General features: G+C 35.9%; 2 protein-coding genes and 1 pseudogene across 3 annotated transcripts; 1 reads left to right on the top strand and 2 right to left on the bottom strand.

The window, feature by feature from the left end:
- Positions 1–3,605: 3,605 nt before the first annotated feature.
- LOC121754948 (protein GIGANTEA-like) lies at positions 3,606–10,916 on the top strand. Of its 2 annotated transcripts, none has more exons than XM_042150239.1 (15): positions 3,606–3,775; positions 4,863–4,957; positions 5,270–5,341; positions 5,467–5,521; positions 5,607–5,749; positions 5,973–6,247; positions 6,376–6,431; positions 6,986–7,226; positions 7,299–7,449; positions 7,683–7,892; positions 7,994–9,520; positions 9,638–9,706; positions 9,935–10,153; positions 10,238–10,330; positions 10,447–10,916. In XM_042150239.1, the coding sequence occupies exons 2-15, from the start codon at positions 4,871–4,873 to the stop codon at positions 10,750–10,752; spliced, it is 3,504 nt and encodes a 1,167-aa protein (XP_042006173.1). In that variant the 5' UTR covers positions 3,606–3,775; positions 4,863–4,870; the 3' UTR covers positions 10,753–10,916. The 2 variants fall into 2 exon arrangements, with proteins under 2 accessions (XP_042006173.1, XP_042006168.1); XM_042150234.1 differs by having other exon boundaries at positions 3,607–3,775; positions 4,633–4,957.
- A 736-nt stretch (positions 10,917–11,652) lies between these two features.
- On the bottom strand, positions 11,653–14,906 carry LOC121801651 (annotated as a pseudogene).
- Positions 14,907–15,631: 725 nt separating this feature from the next.
- Positions 15,632–18,543, bottom strand: LOC121801643 (diaminopimelate epimerase, chloroplastic-like). Its single transcript, XM_042201180.1, has 9 exons — positions 18,209–18,543; positions 17,708–17,875; positions 17,381–17,451; positions 17,248–17,305; positions 16,877–17,056; positions 16,702–16,786; positions 16,201–16,260; positions 15,992–16,065; positions 15,632–15,882 (listed from the first exon to the last, which is right to left on the bottom strand). Exons 1-9 carry the CDS (start codon positions 18,479–18,481, stop codon positions 15,766–15,768), a joined length of 1,086 nt encoding a protein of 361 aa, XP_042057114.1. The 5' UTR covers positions 18,482–18,543; the 3' UTR covers positions 15,632–15,765.
- Between the last annotated feature and the right edge of the window lie 2,083 nt (positions 18,544–20,626).

Genomic DNA, 20,626 nt, shown 5'->3' with positions numbered 1-20,626 from the left:
AATTTGCATGGGTGGTCGTTACTCGTTAGACTAGTGTGCCTAGGTCTGGCCCCGTGCCTCAACGTGAGACATATCAACATCCACATTGAAATTTGAATTTTAATCCTTCTTAGGCTCAGACGATCTTATATAAGCTTTTGTGCAATGATATTATTTGTTATTTATATATTTCAGCATAATTTGGATTTAGTTGTGACAATCTATTAAAATTGGGTGACAATCTATTAAAATTGGAAAGGGGTGCTTCAAACCCCATACAAATTAAAGTTCAAATTATAACATAATCAATCATATTCACTCACACTACACATCTAATACTGGATGGGTACAATTCATTTTTAGTACTTCTTTCCCACGAGGAAGATGATTGTTACCCTAAAATAAGCTCACAAAAAAAAAGGAATACATTTTGCATAACTATAAAAAGTCAAAGTAAAAGTTAAACTTATCATGGTATGAAGTGTAATTCCACTAGTTGACATTTTAAGTGCGCTGACTACTTGTATTGAGTGTTCCATTTTGAATAAAATACTAAATTAGTGGATTTTAATAAGTCAACCCATTAACACTACTAGTATTGTAGAAAGTGATGGCCGAGAAACACAGATTAATCTAGTTAATATAGTGAAGAAATTTCGATCTTGTTATTCATAATATGTCATGACATGAGTATTTTTTTTATAGGTGAATGGATATAAATTTGAAAATTTTATCACAATATATTCGAATATGAGACCTTTGACTTTATGCATTATCACTCAACCATTAAAGTAATAGCGGACATGGCGTTTCATAACCTATCTACTACTTGTCTAAGAACAAATCCTATTATGTATATAAATGTAATTCATATTTTAGAGGCATAAATAAAAGCCAATAATCCAATTTGGTCAATTTTCCCGTGCAAAACTATTCAACTATTTAATACTATGTCCAACTCAGAAGAACATCACGATGGTTTGCAACCAAACTAGTCAGATCAATCAGTCTGATCCCGTTATTTGAACACTGGTTTTACATGTTACATTTAAATTGAAGTTGTAAAATACACCAACTTTGTATAGTTTGCAAATATATCATAATACTTGGAATTTAAACTAACTAACCTTCTAATTTGTGAATTCATAGATAAGTGCTCCAAATTAGAATTGATAGATAAATACTCCCTCTGTCCCAACTAAGTTGAGACAAAACTTTTGGACACGAAGATTAAGAAATTGTGTTGAAAAGTAGGAGAAAAGAATAAAGTAGGAAATATAAAGAAATAGTAAAGCAGATGATGAAATAAAGTAAGACTGATTGGATGTTTTGCATTTTTGTTAAAAAGGAAATGACTCAACTTAATTGGGACATCCTAAAGAGGAATACTGTGACATCCCTAACCCGAAACATGCATTATTTTGCATTCTAGCATGTTTTATTGTCATTACATATTATATTGTCATGTTTAGTATAGAGATACTAAGTGTGTCATAGATGATATATTAGTTGTTAAGATGATAGTTGAATATATAATTAGTTTTAAATCATAAATATTTTTAAAATAAATATAATTATATATTTTGTGTGTAACATATATTTTGCTTTAGTATAGTTAAAATTAAATGTGCATGTTATTTACGTGAATGCATGAAACTATTATTTTCGATATATATATATATGTACATAAGCAATAGTTTGATTAACTAGGAATCTAGATACGAGGACTACTTATAACCCGTATAATTAGTTTTAATATACATAAAGTTTTATGCATGGATACGTGTAAGAATTTAGCAACTCTCATCATGATTTCTAATTTCAAGAATTATTGGAAATGCAACTTAGTCCAAATGGATACACATAACTATATATTATTATCATCATTCCTGCCGTAATATGTATAAGTTATTATGAGAACAAAAATAATTAGCATAAATATTAATTGTTATATAGTTTTAATAATTAGTACCTAAATAAGAGTCGGTCTATTACACCGCCATATACATTTATATATATAAAGAAGCTTAGGTTTGAAAGGGAGCAGAAAAATACGAAAGAAAAAAAAATATAGAATTGAGGGTCATAGTGCATGAGACGGAATCAGTGTTCAACTAGTTTATCTATCTCTTTTAATGTGTGTATAAATCACTCACTTTTAATTTTACATATGTTATGCAATTGATTGCTATATGTTAGAGTGAAATGAATATTTAGATTGTATGATGTGAACCTAATATTATTATGTGTTATTTGGAATTATTTGTGGAAAGTGAGATGGATATGTGATTGGTGCAATTGATATGCTTTTATGTGGCATTAGAATATCTTAAATCATTGGAATGAAGGGGATATGCGACAGTTTTGCCTTGGGTCTGATGTCAATGATAATGGAAATAGACCTACGGGTCATATACAATGATAATGGACCTGCGGGTCAAAGAAAATATGCAAAGAGGGACCTTCGTGGAAAGGTCAAATCAAAGAGGGACCTTCGTGGAAATGTCAAATAATTAAAAGGGACCTGTAGGTCGTATACAATGGAAATCCCAGACAGATACTAGGCTTGATCTATCACAGAATAATGAAAAGAACGGAGAGGCATATGCACATGAATATTAAATTGTTTATGATATTTATTACTTCCGGTGATATATTTTGGTGAAAGAATGTGTTTGATATTTGTGTGTGAAATTAAAGGTGAGGTTTATATACACTGAGTTGTGGCTTATATAAACCACTATTATTTTTCAGGAATAAGATATTAGTGAAGTTTTTGGTTGACGTGGGTCGTAGGAACTGCACGTGTTATCAGGTTCGGCGGCTGACGCATTTTGGCAACCTTCTCCTCCTTATTATTTTTGCATGTAGATAAATGTGTAGTATATAAAATGGTGAGAGGGTCCCACTACGGTTTAGAATGTTTTGAAATATGTACTTGATAAATGCTGGTTTTTGAACTCATATAATACGTGTGTTTTATTTACTTGACGTGTGGATTGCTTATTTTAAATTTTGAATTTATTTACTATAAGTAGTTACGTCATATAGAGTTGGGTGTGACAAATACGACTCAACTTAGTTGAGACGGATGAAGTATAAATTTGTAAAGACCATGTCACGATGCTAACCCTAATTTTGAATAGATAAATAAAAAAGAAAATTCAAAATACAACTAGATTGCAGTGAATTTTCTTATTGGCGCTCCATCAGTAACTGACGGTTTCGAATCCGTTTCAAAATCAAAGATTTTTAGCCGTTTGTCACGATTCTTTATGATTTCCCGTGAACTTATTCAATTTTTTTCATTTCTTACGATTCCAACCATAACCAGAGTAACAGGAAATAAGCCGATTTTGATCAGGCCAAAAAGTTATGACTTGCCTATTTCAAGCCGAACCGGCTAATCTGATTTAACCATGCATGTCGATGCCTACTTGAAACTAGAACCATCGTACCGATTTCAAATCGAACCGGCGATCCGATTTAACCATAGATCCCTATATAACAAAGGCATATGACGTGCATGCTGATTCACATCATTGCTTCATTCACATGGTCTGCCACATGGCCTAGCTGAGGCATGAGGAAAATATCATAGCCACGTATGCATATGTGAGATTCCAGTTAAAAGATCTCTTCCTCTCTCTCTCTAACCTCTGCTTTCTCTCTCTAATCTCTCTCCACCCAAAATTCTACCCTCGAAAATCTTCTCCATTTAACCACTCTGGAACTGCAGCTTCCTCTCACAATACACGAATCATTTCGTTGAAATCCTCCATAGCTCTGAATCAAGGTACGGTTTTAAGGTTTTACCTGGCTCTGCTTTAATTATATGTGTTGGTGATGTGTGATTTACTTTTTTTTGTGGATTTAGCTGTAGAAAATGCTGTGATTTAAGCTCGCTGAGAGGATTAGGTTTCGGATGATTGAGAATATAATGAAACTTTGCTTCAGAACTGATTGACACAGATTTGCTTCTGAAAATGGCGATTTATTTTTGAGGAATAGGAGAATAAATCGAGGAGTTGTACTGAGATTTGGAAAATGTAGTACTAATTTTTAGAGGATTGGAGAAATTGTTTCTCTGCTTAACAGAGTTTGTGTTTAGTTGCTGGAGATTTGATTGAGTTGGTAGGAATATTTGGTTCTTAATTAGAAAGAAATTAATTTACAGAACGCACATGTATGATTTACGTGTAAATCCTCATCATAATTGAACTTATTTGGGGTTTTCAAAATTTAATTAATGCTAGTACTATAAGGCAAAGACAATCATTTTCCTTGATATGGTGTTTTTAGGGTAACTATTGATCTCTTCATAAATGTTAAACTTTTGAGTTTAAGTATATATGTATTATACGAGTAATTGGTAAGCTGGTAAATATTAAAAAGAAGAAATGCTCGATTAATCTGTAAATCACACTCCCTTTTAAAAATGTCATCTCTATACAAAATCAAAGAGTAAGGTATAAGTGAAAAAGTGCAATGGTGCTTGCTTTCTAACTCCTGGTTGATGAAATTTACGTTCTTCTTCTTAAGGTGCCAAAGTTTGACTAATTGGGTGAAGTTGGCTATGAGCTGGTGATAGTTGCTTGACCCCCTCATAATAAAGTGTTTAATTCAAACTTCTATGATTTTTTGGCCTTGCAGGGCACTCTGTACACTCAGATTATTTCGTGTGCAAGCTTGCATGCTGTATATTTCTTCCAATATTTGACTCTAAACTTGGAGCTCTGTTGCATCCATAGTCGATGATTGGATGAGCTATTACTTTTAATTTGGATTCGTAAAATGCTGAATTATAGTCTATTGATCCTGGATTGGTAGAAGCTTTTATGGAAATTGCAGCTTTACTCACTGCTTGCACCTTGCTTAAATAGATAGGATTATGGCAACATCAAATGAGAAGTGGATCGACAATTTGCAGTTCTCTTCATTATTTTGGCCGCCTCCGCAAGATGTAGAACAACGAAAGGTGTATTTCCAGATTAAATAATTGTTGTTCTACAAATTGTTTCCATAAGAGCATCAACTGTCTCTGATAATAGATGTTTATTATAAGTTGCAGTCTTTCATTTTCCTTCTCTTTCTAGGACATACTAGTTAATGCTTCAAAGCCTTTTCGGTAACAAATATTTTCACTATTTACTGTATAATATTTTTTTATTAAAATTACCATATAATTTTACAACTGTTGATCTTGTATACGTACCACTTGTTTCGAAAGTTCGTGAATTTTCTCCATTCAGATACTAACATCCTATGTGAATTATGAACTTTGTTGTAGGCTCAAATTACTGCATATGTTGAATATTTCGGGCAGTTCACCTCAGAACAATTTGCTGATGATATAGCAGAGGTATTTTATTTTCCCTATGACTTTTTATCGCTATCCAAAGGGCAGAATCTTTTTTTTTTCTTACAGTTTGTTTGTTCATTAAAGCAAAATGTTTACAGTTTTTTAAAACAATGCTTGTTTTGCAGCTAATCCGTAGCCGGTATCCATCCAAGGAGAACAGGCTTTTTGACGATGTTCTTGGTATTTTTCATATAATGGTTAAATTGTTATATAAAGTTCAGGCTGCTTCCTGATCCACTCTAACTTGTATTTTCCTTCTTTCCAGCAACTTTTGTTCTTCACCATCCAGAGCATGGCCATGCTGTTCTACTTCCAATTATTTCATGTATTATCGATAGCACACTTGAATATGACAGAAGTGGTCCACCATTTGCTTCTTTCATTTCCCTGTTTTGCCCAAACAGTGAGGTACTCAGAGACATTCAAGTTACAATACTGCCTGCCGTCACTCTGAATTTGCTTAGATTTCATTTTATGTACTCATGTATTTTGTGTGCTCTCTCTCCACTATCAGCTATTTCTATTACTCCGTATATTGTATCCTGAAGGCATTGATTTCTTTTTCATATTCGAACTGATTTTAATTGCTCAAAAAGATCCTTGACAATGATTATATCATCTTTAATTGCAGAATGAGTATTCGGAGCAGTGGGCCCTTGCATGCGGGGAGATACTAAGAATTTTGACACACTATAACAGGCCAATTTACAAGTTGGAACGCCACGAAAATTTATCCGATAGAAGTAGCAGCGGAGATCATGCTTCAACTAGCAAGTCAATAGATGGAGAACCTTCTTCTTCACCTCCCTCACTGGCTGAGAGGAAACCTCTGAGGCCACTGTCTCCCTGGATTACTGATATTTTGCTAGCCACGCCTCTTGGTATAAGGAGTGATTATTTTCGATGGTAAGTAGTGACACGAATAAACTGTTGTTGCATGCATGATCATGTAGCTCATTTCATTATGCATCTTCCATTGAATTAAATCCAACGTAGCTACATGCATGTCTGACCCTTTTCAACATATTTTGTAGGTGTGGAGGTGTTATGGGAAAATATGCCGCTGGAGAGCTGAAACCGCCTATAACTGGTCAGTTGAGCTTTCATCAACAAGTTGTCAATGAACATTCTTTTCACTAAATGTTTTATCCTTATCCGTAAAAGAACTATAGAATAAGTTACTCTTGTTGCCAGAAATTCTGTTGCTTTTCATTATAATAGCTTGAATGTTTGATCACACTCACTTACGAGTTGTTTAATAGATTTGGTAAGTTTGGGACTTTCCAAAAATCATTTGGAAAAGGGGCTTATTACTATTTAGTAAAATATGCTAGCTCTAGTATCCATATGATATTGCTGTTTGGCAGATCGGATAAGTCTGTTATATATCAGTGATTGGCATGGCCATGCAGAACATCAATGAAAAATAATGTCTGTTTTTATTTTCATATTTAACCAAATTGCAATTTTTTTGCTTTTGCACCCAAATCTTAACTGCTCTTTCACTGTCCAGTTCACTTTATACTACTCCATCAACAGCTATCCGACTTTTTACTTAAAACTATGTGGCTTGTATTGCTTAGGTTGCGGCAGAACTGAAGCATGGTTATTTTCTGACGATATTTATTACACTTAAAATCTCAGCTACTTCTCGTGGATCTGGGAAGCATCCCCAGCTTATGCCATCAACTCCGAGGTGGGCTGTTGCTAATGGTGCTGGAGTTATACTTAGTGTCTGTGACGAGGAAGTTTCTCGCTATGAAACTGCTACCTTGACTGCAGCTGCTGTTCCTGCACTTCTGCTTCCACCTCCAACAACACCTACGGATGAACATCTAGTCGCTGGTCTGCCAGCGCTTGAGCCCTATGCACGTCTTTTTCACAGGTTAGTTTCTGTAATTGTGTTTAGAAGATACAAGGATTCGATCATGAGGTTACTTTTCCTTTCTGCTCTTAGATATTATGCAATTGCTAGTCCAAGTGCCACCCAAAGGCTGCTTCTTGGACTTCTAGAGGCTCCTCCCTCATGGGCTCCAGATGCTCTTGATGCTGCTGTACAACTAGTGGAACTTCTTCGAGCCGCAGAAGACTATGCCACAGGCATGAGGGTATATTTTACTCACTCTTCTTTTTTTCTCCCTCTCTTATATATTTCCGAAAATTGAAAATTCTAGGGGAAATGAATGAAGTTGCAGCCCAATGAATCTAAGAAATAAAGTTTAAAAGATTTCTTATTGACTAATTTGAATATAGATATGTTGGGACTTTAAAAGTTAATAAACAAAGATATGTCTCTGATTTAACTGCATGAAAGTTCTGATTGTTTTCTATCATGATCCAGCTCCCTAGGAATTGGATGCACTTGCATTTTCTGCGAGCAATTGGGATTGCAATGTCTATGCGAGCTGGAATTGCTGCAGATTCTGCAGCTGCCTTACTTTTCCGAATACTTTCTCAACCAGCTTTACTTTTCCCCCCACTGAGACAAGTTGATGGCATTGAATTTCAGCACCAGCCTCTAGGTGGTTATATTTCATCTGAAAGAAAGCAGGTACCTCATCTGCTAAAGGATCAGAAGTACTGCAAGCTTTAAATAATATTGTTTGTGAAATCATTCATTCATTTTAACCAGCATCTGCATATTATTTTCAGCAACTTGAATTGACCGCAGCAGAAGCAACAGTAGAAGCTACTGCCCAAGGGATTGCATCGATGCTTTGTGCACATGGTTCAGAGGTTGAATGGCGAATTTGTACGATATGGGAAGCTGCTTATGGTTTGATACCTTTAAGTTCTTCTGCAGTTGATCTTCCAGATATCATAGTCGCAACACCGCTGCAGCCTCCGATACTATCATGGAATTTGTACATTCCTCTTCTTAAAGTACTCGAATATCTTCCTCGTGGAAGCCCATCTGAAACCTGTCTTATGAAAATATTTGTTGCTACCGTTGAAGCAATTCTACAGAGGACATTCCCACCTGAGTCCTCTAGAGAACAAACTAGGAAAACCAGATATATATTTGGGTCTGCATCCAAGAATCTTGCTGTGGCCGAGCTTCGCACAATGGTCCACTCGCTATTCTTAGAGTCGTGTGCTTCTGTAGAGCTTGCCTCCCGCCTTCTTTTTGTTGTCTTAACTGTTTGTGTCAGCCATGAAGCGCATCCCAACAGTAGCAAGCGCCCGAAAGGTGAAAAATCTCATTCCGAACATGTTGGTGAAGACGAATGGAAGGAGAGAGAATCGGAAAATAATAAACAGTGCAAGAAACAGGGCCCCGTAGCTGCATTTGATTCTTATGTCATTGCTGCTGTCTGTGCCTTGTCATGTGAACTCCAGTTCTTCCCTTTGATCTCTAAAGGAAGTAGTCTTTTAGGTGCTAGAAATGGTTCTGACATTGCTAAACCTGCAAAACTGAATGACCTGTCCAGTCAGTTGCAGAGTGGTATTGATTCAGCTGTTGATCACACTCGCAGAATATTAGCTATTCTAGAGGCCCTTTTTTCTTTGAAACCGTCTTCGATTGGCACTTCATGGAGTTACAGTTCAAATGAAATAGTGGCTGCTGCTATGGTTGCAGCTCATGTTTCTGATTTGTTTAGACGCTCAAAAGCATGCATGCGTGCTCTTTCCACCCTGGTGAGATGCAAGTGGGATAGTGAAATTCATTCTAGGGCGTCTTCCCTCTTCAATTTGATTGATATTCACAGCAAAGTTGTTGCGTCTATAGTCAACAAAGCAGAGCCATTAGAGGCTCACCTACTCCATGCGCCATCGCTGAAGGAAATGTCTTCATGTTTTCATGGAAAAAAGCTTGCAAATTGCGGTAGCTGTCGCCACTCAGAACCAGGACATCCATCTTCATCCCCATGTGAAGACTTGCCCTGTTCTGAAGATTTGGTTAATCATAGGAAGGCTGATTCTGGCGAAGCTGGAAGATGTACAATGGACAAAGGAATTGCGGATTTCCCTATGGATGCTTCAGATTTGGCCAACTTCTTGACAATGGACAGGCATATAGGTTTTAATTGCAACGGGAATGTTCTTCTGAGGTCTGTCCTTGCTGAAAAGCAAGAACTGTGTTTTTCAGTTGTTTCACTGCTTTGGCACAAATTGATTGTATCACCCGAGACACAACCAAGTGCTGAGAGCACGTCTGCCCAGCAAGGATGGAGACAGGTATAAATTGCATTTTTCATTCCCTTTTCCTTGTTGTGTATTTTTTTCAATCGTTCTTTGTAGGCTAAATTGTAAGCCTAATACGGTGTTTATATGCTTCCATTAAAAAAATTACAGGTGGTGGCTGCACTGTGCAATGTAGTATCAGCATCACCAGCAAAAGCTGCAACAGCCGTTGTCCTTCAGGTCCCGATTTTGTTTTGCTTGTATTTTCCCTAATTTATAAGTGAAATCCGCATTCCCTTAAGAAGATGCATACATATGGATGTTAAAGCCCATATATCAGTCGAGTTCCCCAAAGTCAATAGCTATTATCGCGCAACTAAACTGAGTTTCCATGTGTGTTGTATTTATTTTATCAATTTCATACCGTCTGTTTAGTCACTTTCCTGGGTGTTGTTATTTGTTTGTCAGGCGGAAAGGGAATTGAAACCTTGGATCGCTAAAGACGACGATCTTGGGCAAAAAATGTGGAGAGTCAACCAGAGAATCGTGAAAGTGATTGTCGAGTTAATGAGGAACCACGAGGCAGCAGAGTCGCTAGTAATTCTTGCTAGCGCATCAGACGTCCTCCTCCGTGCCACAGACGGGATGCTTGTCGATGGAGAAGCATGCACTTTGCCTCAGCTGGAGGTAATTTTCCTTAGATAGGAATTCCCATCTCCAAGTACTGTCTGTTTATGTATATCACTCGCTCATTCCTCGAATATCGAACAGCTTCTGGAAGTAACGGCGAGGGCAGTTCAAGCCGTGCTTGAATGGGGAGAATCAGGATTAGCAGTTGCAGATGGCCTCTCAAACCTGTTGAAGGTACTCAAAACCCGGCCTCATGTCGAATGCATAAATGCGATTTTATTAAAACAGACACGCACTAGAAGGTGTTTCTACGCTTGTTACTGATCACAGCGCCTGGTGGTATTTCACAGTGTCGCCTCTCAGCCACAGTTCGCTGCGTCTCTCACCCAAGTGCTCATGTCCGGGCGCTGAGCACCTCAGTTCTCCGTGCAATCCTACACAACGGGTCGGTGAAACCAAAGAGCAAACTACCAGATGTGAACATAATCCACAATCCGCGGTATCAGCAGTACTTGAACAAGATAGGCATCATTGACTGGCAAGCTGACATTGAGAAGTGCTTGACGTGGGAAGCGCACAGCCGGCTTGCAACGGGGCTGCCCATCGAGTTTGTGGGGTCGGCTGCGAAGGAGTTAGGGTGTGCTATATCTGTGTGAAAGTAGTTTTAAACGTTTGATGCTTGTTTGAGCTAAAGAAACACTATCTATGACTGAGATTGAAATTAGATATTGCTATTCACCCTTCTTGTAATAATTTTTCTAGACTACGCCCATGTATGTATAATGTATTTATATCAATTGTAGTATTATTGTTTGGACAACTCTGTCGCTTGTGTGTGTGTGTTTTATAACTAAAATCAAACCAACAAATTGATTTAAGTACGAAAATTTTTAAACAATTTGCTGCCATGTTTTGTACTAAATTAATACACCCTTATATTTTAATCAATTTTCATAGAATTTTATCAAATTTTGCATTAAATTTATACTTTATGTTAATGTGCCACGGCCACATCAACTGTATAATATAATATAGTACTATGGGTTGTGATCCGTTGCTAATTTTTCTTAAATTGTTAACTTGCTAACTCATCAACGTAGTGTATTAAAAATGTCAACACGATGATACTGAAATGTCAACATAAACTTACGTTGATATTTTAATACATTGTGTTGACATTAATATTTAAATGTCGACACCGTTTGTTAAAATGTCAACACAAATATGTATTGACATTTTTAATACACTAAGTTATCAAGTTAGCAATTTAAGAAAAGTTAGCATTATAACGCACCCCATAGTACTATAATATTATATTCGTTTTAAAATCAATCTTCATACAAAATTGTTATAATTTAATTCCATGTTATATTCTCATCATTTAATATTGTGATAGTATTTTACCATGTCAATTGTGTTTCATACACATTTAATATTGGTCAATTACATCTTTTTCTTGTTGCAAATCAATATATAGATAATTCAAAATTTCTGAAACTGTGTTGGTTAATTTAGGATTGTGAATGTGATATGGTTCATGAAAAGGAAATAACGAATTCTAAACCATGAACTAATACTCTTAACTAACAATAAGCAAGAATGAGTGTCTTGAGAGATCTAGTATGACTATGAGTCATATCATAGCTTATGAAGAGGTAATCCTAAACACCGAAAATGTCGAATTTATTTTCCAAAATTTCTGCAACACAACAGACTTACGGTTGAATACAGTAGGCCAATTTAAATAACACAGCAATCGAGCTCGTTTTCATGCCAGCTTCAAACTATCGCGTTTCTTCTCTCCAGGTGGGCGCTTGTGGGCGAGTAGCTGCTTCGTCTTCTCAAGAACTCCAAAGAATATAGAACCACCGATGCCTATCCACAGCACTCTAGGCCCGATGCCCTGCAGCACGACAGGTGAGAAATGAGGTATGATCAGTGGAGCACATGAGGACGTAGAATGCCACTAACCCTGAAAAAGGCAGAGCTCCCTTCTTCTAACGCAGTGAAATATACCGTCATACTGCTTCACTGATCCCTGCAAGTTTCATGGAGAAAGGTTCGTAAAAATCTTGATGGATTCACAAGTTTGGAAGTTTGTGAACAGCATGCTAATCACACCCGTATCATTAATCTGGTTTTCACCATGTCGAGTGGAGTAGTGACGGCCCCAGTGATTGCTTTTATGCAAGTTGAAATAACCTTTATTCATGCAACACGAGTCACAACCGAGATAAATCTCGAACTAAAGGTACAATGTTTTTGTGAGATTCAGCCAAAACGGTTTAGAACTGCAAACAAATATACGAGCAGATCCCACCCCACAAATGTGCTTAAATCTCACTCAGGCCACGCTCATTACTTACATAAACCTCTCTTTAGAGTGTAGATCGATTGGTCAGAGATGATCGACAGACTCTACTGAGCATCAGCTACTGCAAGAATTGAAGTACACTGAAAATGCGAAGCAGGTAAAAAGTTAAAGGATCGTTTATTTACCTGCAAAGCACCAATGATTGCATTTTCAGGACCATTGAGATCCCTCCTTGCCTGCAGCATAAGCAATTATAGAAGCTTTAAAACTGTTCAAGTACGGAAAATACACCGATGATTTTTAAATTTCACTATTTCAACTTACAGCCAATTTGTACCCAATTCGAAGCTGCTCGTAAATGCAGAACTGAATTGCATCAAAAGGAAGATCGCGCAATAGAAAGGACCCATATCCCTGAAGAAAACGAGAAAGTTCCAAGGAATAGGGCATAAAATAAGAGGGCATTTTACGAGAAAACAGAACAGTTGATAGATTTGTTACTATATAATGTAACAAATACCGCAAAAAGGCCTCTAAAACCCTCCTTAGCTACTATAACGCGAACAACCTCCGGTGCTGAAGCAAATTGACCAGTCTGAATTCTCTGTTTAATAACCTGATGAAGATTATTTTTATCAGATGATATCCCATTTTGCACATGAAAATATGTCCCACCTCGCGTGTGTGCGTGCGAGCATAAGTGAACAACATTAGTAGACAAACTTGCCTCAGTAGGAACCCGAACAATAGAAGAAGCAGCTCCTCCAATTGCGCCAGCAGCCTGGACGGAATATAAACATATTAGCATAATAAAAAGGGATTTGAACCTGACTGAAAAAGTTGCAATTTCATTTTGAACAGAAACTTTCTTATGAGAACATACTGAACAAGAATAAGTTATGCAGCAGCGGGAGCAGATCAAACAATTTCGAGCATTTTAATATTATTATGCAATGAAAGGAGTTGTAAGAGGTGCTTTCTCCATCATGCTTTCGAGATATTATTACCAGGTGTGCTACCGCAGAAAAGTTCTGAGGAAAAATGTCGAGCAACTTCTGCTTCGTAGGTTCATATACGCCAATGAATAGTGCTGATGCCCTGTTAATGATCGTGGTTCATGTACAGTTAGTGAAGGAACAAAGAGCAGGCAACAAAAGGAACAAATTTACAGATTAAATTTTGAATGATCAAGTTCTGACTTACGGTATAACACCAGCCAGATTTCCAGCCAATCCCGAGTAGAGGCCCTTCAAAACAATTTCACCCCCACCATGAACTGCCTAAACAAGAATCCACGCACGAGATCCGATAAGCAAGTTAATTCTAAAAATCACAATTGCAGAAATTAAAACCAAAATCCGAGCAGAGATGCGCATGCTTCCAATAACATTTAAAAGACTGAAACAGTTTTAGTTTGCTTCAGCAGCTCTCAAAGTGGGAAGGCAGTGTGGAAACCTTCCTTAGAAGAAAAACTACATAGTAGAGAACATGAGAGACCCAAAAGGAAACTGGGGTGCTCATATCTACAAACCAATCTATACAACTTCTTACATATATATACGTGCAGAATCTGAATAAAACAATCTGCTTGCAGTCGTGTTTTTATCGTATCAACCGGATACAAAACAGCTTCCACCACATTACCAGCAGCAGCTCCTGCCACGGCACTCTCTGCAAAGTCCCATTAAATAAAATGTTGAAACTTCATAAATGTGATTATTCATAGGGATTTATCTCACTATCCAACAAAACAAAATTGTTAATCTCAAATAGACACAACACGTTAATCCGGATACGACAAAATAACTATATCGGGCATGTACAGCTTCAAAATCAATGGCACAGATTCTACCACGGAAATAAAACAACCATATAAGTACCATATAGCATGCCAAAAAAGTTGAAAGATTTGTTCTGTGTGCTGCTCACAGCTGCAACATTCGTATATTCCGAAGAACTCAAAGCATTTCCTGCAAAATACAGTTCATTCAAACCAAAATTAATGTCCATACTTAATGAGTTTTCTGCAAAAACAAGAATTAACCTTCAAATCATCAAAATATCAATATATTCAAGAAAAAGCTAGCAATACTGAAACATAGAGCATTCACACAGCTTTGAACACTTTAAATCAAAATATACTTCGATCAAACAGCATTACCGATTAATGGATAATCTACAAAGTTCGATTAGGTTTTCAATTATTGCCGTAGTTATAGAAAAAATTGAAACTTTAAATCAAAATATACTTCGATCAAACAGCATTACCTAGTGATTCCGTCTTCGCATTCATCAACATTTCTTAGCTGCATTAAAATACCCAAAAACAGCTATACGAAGAAATAGAGAATTCAAACGATAGCTATGAAATTTGAATGATTAGAACTGGGAAAAAAACAAAAATAAAAGAATTAAGTCGATTATTTTGTCAAAACAAATTACGGAGTATTTTACAATTTTGATCCTAAAAAATGTGTTTATGATAATTTCGAGTAGTTAGCATTAATCAAGGGGCTTTACTCTATTTTTTTCAAAATAATCTTCTGATATTATGACAAAGTACGTAAAAAATACAAAATTTACCGAAACTACATTTTAAAAACATTTGTATATATTACTTTTTATTTTAAATTAACAAAAATAGTTTGAAAATTATACTAATTACTTTATCAGATTTATATTACTACTTTTTAATTGTAATTTACAGAATGATTACAAATATTATATTTAATTTTAATTATTAAAAGTTAGCTCGGTTTAAGAAAATAATGTAATATCCTATTAAAATACATTAATTTTGTAATTTTGCAGCAAATATTATATTATTGTTTCCTTTTTCTTTTAAGAAAAAATATATTTTGGAACCAAATTGTATTAGCACACTGATCGTTTTCTTAATACTGGAACTAAATTTGGACTATGTCAAATACTAAAAGAAATCTTTATCGAAATAAATGAAAAAATGGAGTTATTATTTCTAGGAAAAAAAAGTTGACGATTTTAATAAACAACATACAAAGATACTGACTAACTTTGGTTTTAGGTCAGAATAATCTTTGATCAACTTTCGTTTTAGATTTAGTACCAGTATTACACTTGGAGAAAACTTGCACCGAAACGGAATACGATTTAATTAACATGGGATCGGTGCAAGTTTTCTCCAAGTGTATCGGTGTATGACACCGAACTAATGGTATCTTCCATTTCAAGGCATGACTAGGTTTACAAATGACACAGGGGCTCTCTCTAACTCACATTTCTGGAATTCATCATCCACAAAGATGGACAACAAATATACATTCATTCTCAAAGCATCGAGCATGTGATACGCCGAACGCTAATGAAAACCGAGCTATCAAAGGGGAACAGATCCATAGAATACTAACTCTGCAGGACCGGTCATGTAGATGTGATTGTCGCTATCTCTCCACTCAATGTCAAGTGGCCCTCCAGGCAAATCGACAGTGCATCTCTGCGAGGAAGAAAGATGGCAAGAGGATGCTCAGAGGAAGGAAGAAATTTTAGGTTTGATGTTGGGATATTGTGTAATGTGCGGTGTTGGATATGAGTTTTAGACTTACCCTATCTGCACGACCCTCCAGAACTGCAGCAACAACGACTGCACAAGCTCCTGTTCCACAGGCTAGCGTTGCGCCTGGAGCAGCAAGCATATTAAGTCATGTGTGAAAGATTGGAAAGGCTATGGATTTTGAATTGTAGATGCCAGACAGTTTGGAAAGCTAACTAAATGTATCTATTGATGATGCATGCGTAGAAGAGGAAAACCAACCTGCCCCACGTTCCCAGACGCGCATTTTAAGGTGAGTTGGGGAGAAGACTTGAACAAATTCTGCAATATGACAAAGATGATAGTAATATGAAGAAGATGATCAGCATACTTTTCCGTAACCTAGTTCACAAATCAATTGTTCTATTTCTTCAAAGTAGAAGAAACCAGGTTAAGATAGAGATTTGCAAATAAAGGTATCATATGACTTCACTGCATGCCTCCGAGATTGATGATTAACATTAGAGTGTAGCAAAAAATATACACATTGGAGATTAGCACATCCAACATTCATTTCGTATTCGGTTTATAATGAGTGATTGAGTTCTTCTCGCTATTCTCATTTCGATCTCTTTGGAGTTTGGAGTGACATTGACAGCCATAGTATTCTATCATTACATCCTATGATTATTGTAGGCTAGCATAAGTACAATTAAAAAATAGATTGTGTAAAAATGAAATAGCAAATTCAATTATATAGTGCAAGTTCATTTTGATTAATACCTGTGTTTGTTCGGGCGGGGAACACCGCGTGATGTTCAAATTTTGGACCGATTTCAGCCAAGTTTAGTTCATCGACTTGCAAATCCTGAGTCCAACAACAAAATAAGAAGATTAATTCAATATTCCATACAAGGAGAGAAGAGTTATATATTAGGGAGTTATAAATTAGGTATACATTGCATGATTCTGTACCAAAAGTGATACAGTGTGGATTTCCCATGCTAACACAAGTAACATTCCAGATCAACCCATCTACATCCAACTTTGCCTTAACAGCAGCCTCATCTTTGTTTGCAGTTAACTTTGTAGGAACATCTGAAGCCTTCAGAATTGGCTGTCCCATATCAACTCTAACCTGAAAATGAGACCAAATGCTCAACAATATCAACTATCCTTAAAAGACAGCCATAGAGATGCATAGATAGACCATACATGGGTAAAAAACAGTTTATAAGCAATCAACAGGATGAGACACATGCCTAAGTAATAATGGATTACTACCCACAAAGCTTATATTATACTCCACGTACGAGATTCTGGAAGTACCTTTCCATCTTCCTGTATCTCAGGTACAATGAGACCTGCACCAGTATGCACATTGAAGCTGCAACACCAATTAAGAGATGAGTGGTTTTGCCTGCAATATCAACAAAGTGAGGATACTAGAGAAAGGGTGCACCTTTTATTCCCGTGAAAATTTTCAAGCTCAGCTATGAATCTGGCAAAGCAACGGACTCCATTACCACACATCTGTGACAACAGAAACAGAAATCAGCCTCAGCCACGCAAAGAACCAATCTATTGAAACAAGACAAATCATGATTTCACAGTCTATGATCTGTCATTAAAGGACAAGACAAAAAAAATAATTTTTTTGCATTTATGATGATCATTAGAAGCGTTATGGTAACTAGAAGACTGTCATTCAAGGTTAGCTTTCTGATACCCAAGCATGAAAATAATATGATTCAAATGGTCAAATTAGAGCAACACGAACACAAATTACCTCAGGCTCACTACCATCAGAATTAAAGATCCTCATCGTATAATCTGTGCCATTAATGCCTGGCAATGCAAATATCACTCCATCAGCGCCAATGCCGAAGTTTCTATCACACAGTTTCACAGCTTGCTCGGGCGTGATTTTTGGTTCCTCAGAATCTCGATTATCAACCTAATCAAGTAAAACTTAAGCTCATAGTAAGCATCAATCCAAACAAATTACTCACACCATCAGTTATGCTATCGTGAACATATGTGTAGCAAGCATATGAGCAATGTTCCTTTTTTCAAAAATTTGTGTTTATCAAATACTACATACAAAGCAAATATTAGCTGATATAGGTTTCAGTAGCTTCAAATTAAGCAGGATTTGTACCAAAAACACACCAAAAAAAGGTATCCACTAATGATTGTTTTCTATTAATGATTGTTTTCAATAGAGAGAAAATTGTGCGTCGAGCTCGGAAAAACAAGCATAATTGCAATTTGGCAGCTGGAACAATACCAATATAAAGTCGTTGCCGAGTCCGTGGTACTTGACGAAATGAAGGATTCTGCTCTCCTTGTGATCGAGAAAAGACGCCGCGGATGCCTTGGCCGGAGCCTGAGTGGTCATGGAAGAGAAGACGCGGATATTAGATTTGCGGCCAGCTGAGATGCCGACAGACGGCTGATGAATTGACGAAGAGGAGAAACAGAGAGATGAAGAAGACGCTGATGAACGAGAGCGGTGTTTGACGGCGATCATCGGCAGCGATATGGCGGCGGCAATCGCCATTGTCGTCGGCGATTTTGGAGGAAGTGGAAAGGGAATAGCTGTTGACGACTGCGGGAGAAAGGAGTGAATGTTCAAAATGTGAGGACTATTTAAAAAATTTAATTAATACTATTAAAATTAAATTCAATTTTCGGGTACCAGGTAACCTGATATCTGGAAATTCAGAAACTGTAATACCCGAACACATACCCAATGATTTTTTGGGTTTCAAGTATCCATTACCCAATTTTTTGGGTTTCGGATTTTGGTATCTAATTCTCTATATCCATATTGACAATCCTACCCAAACTAACTCTTATGGGCCCTAATCTTGGTACAAACCATACTTGATTTTTCATGTTGACTAGTGTTATCACCCGTGCTATGCACACGACATAAAATTTTTAAATATTAAAGATAAATTCTTAGGTAAGTAGATTAAAAAAAGATCATAAAAAATATAATGATGTTTATAATTAAGAATATGTGTTAAACAATAACAAAAAGAAAAATGTACTATAAACAATAACAAAAAGAAAAATGTAGTACTTCTCTAAACCCCTTCTAAATGAAATATTTCATATTCGACAAATGATGCTACACAATTTTAATTTGATATGAGTGGAGCAAAATAAAATAAAATAAACGATAAATAGAAGATGTGCGACTAAAGATCAAATAGTACGTGTTAGTTAGAATAAGATATGCAAGTAAAGGAAAATGTGCGACTACGAATTAAAGAGGAATAAATTATATAATTTGAAAAAATAAATAGCTCAATAGTTTTAATCAAAAAACTATATTTTACCTAGTTATTTAAATAAAAAATTTAAGTTAATCCATGTTTCTCTCCCTTGATTTTTTTTAATTGCCTCTTCTATCCTTCTTTCCATTCTCTGTGGCCGCCCGAGGCGTCGCGGGCGACACCGGCCAGCCGCTCACGTCCACAAAATTATGTGAGTTAATTCGAGCGCACATCATTTTATCCAAGCTAACCCAAATACTAATTAAAAAAAAGTGGTCCAAAAGTAAAAAAGAAACAAAAAGGAAAAAATAGAAGTAAATGAGAAGGCTATTAAAATGTCATTCTGTTATGTCCTCTCGATTAATTTAACACCGCAATTTATTAAAAGGAAAAAAAATCATCACAATTTCCATTGCTCCACCATAGTATGTTGAATTATTATCAATATAATATCTTTTTTTCTATTTCTTCTCTGTTGGAGAACCCAATTTGAAATCTCTCAAAAATTGAAATCTTACATCTATATTAAAATCTAACAGGTATATGCATGATTTATAGACTATTACCACCATTCAAGTTAAATTAAATGTACTACAAAAAAAATCAACATTTTAAAGTACAACAAATTAATAGAATTCATGGTTTAGGAAGATATATAGAATTAATAGAATTTTTTAGTTCATGATTTAAAACATGTTTTTTAGAATTAAGAAGACATGAGCAAACAAATACAAAAATCATATTTTTCACAAATAATAAATTCACTTTTATCAATACTAATTTCAATAATGCATGATAATATTCATAAACATAATATTTTGAGAATCATAAAAAAAGAAATAGAACTCAGTCATAAATAACAATATCTTAGGTAGTGGAATAAATCAAAATCAACTCAATTATAACTATGTATACTACTTATAGTAATTTAAATATAAATATATTTCTCTCTCTAGAGGTGTGATCAAATGCAAACTTTCTATCGTTGATACAAACTACAAACTATGTCAACGGACTGTACAAATTATGTCACCGGAGTGTACAAATTATGTCAACAGGGGTCGATGTCAACGGACTGTACAAATTATGTCACCGGGGGTCGATGTCAACGAAATGTACAAATTATGTCACCGGGGGATGTACGGAGTGTACAAATTCTGTCGACGGGGGTGTCCAAATTCTGATTTTTCGATGATAAAAAGTTGACATTAGAAAAATCTCTTATATTAACCGTTGATTAATTGTATTAAGTGAGTAGGATTAAAGTTTGTATAGTTTGTATTATAAAGAGTTTGTATTTTAACATGACCCCCTCTCTCTCTCTATATATATATATATATATGGAAGCGTTATTCTCCTATTCATCCCTTAGATCCTTTATTCTTCTTAATATGAGCCGTTAGATCTCATTCATCAACGGT

The sequence above is a fragment of the Salvia splendens genome, chromosome 1 (genome assembly GCF_004379255.2).
Source record: "Salvia splendens isolate huo1 chromosome 1, SspV2, whole genome shotgun sequence".
Lineage (NCBI taxonomy): Eukaryota > Viridiplantae > Streptophyta > Magnoliopsida > Lamiales > Lamiaceae > Salvia > Salvia splendens.
The sequence above is the reverse complement of the archived record's forward strand: the minus strand, read 5'-3'. Positions and strand labels throughout refer to the sequence as shown.

What these genes read in the sequence shown, in the direction of transcription:
- LOC121754948 (XM_042150239.1), top strand. Translation starts at nt 4,871, where the DNA reads ATGGCAACATCAAATGAGAAGTGGATCGACAATTTGCAGTTCTCTTCA. An exon ending in GCTTTTTGACGATGTTCTTG is followed by an intron (nt 5,522 to 5,606) that starts GTATTTTTCATA and finishes CCTTCTTTCCAG; the next exon opens with CAACTTTTGTTCTTCACCAT. An exon ending in CAACAGCCGTTGTCCTTCAG is followed by an intron (nt 9,707 to 9,934) that starts GTCCCGATTTTG and finishes TTTGTTTGTCAG; the next exon opens with GCGGAAAGGGAATTGAAACC.
- LOC121801643 (XM_042201180.1), bottom strand. Translation starts at nt 18,481, where the DNA reads ATGGCGATTGCCGCCGCCATATCGCTGCCGATGATCGCCGTCAAACAC. An exon ending in AGATACAGGAAGATGGAAAG is followed by an intron (nt 17,057 to 17,247) that starts GTACTTCCAGAA and finishes TCTCATTTTCAG; the next exon opens with GTTAGAGTTGATATGGGACA. An exon ending in CGTCTGGGAACGTGGGGCAG is followed by an intron (nt 16,066 to 16,200) that starts GTTGGTTTTCCT and finishes TTGCTGCTCCAG; the next exon opens with GCGCAACGCTAGCCTGTGGA.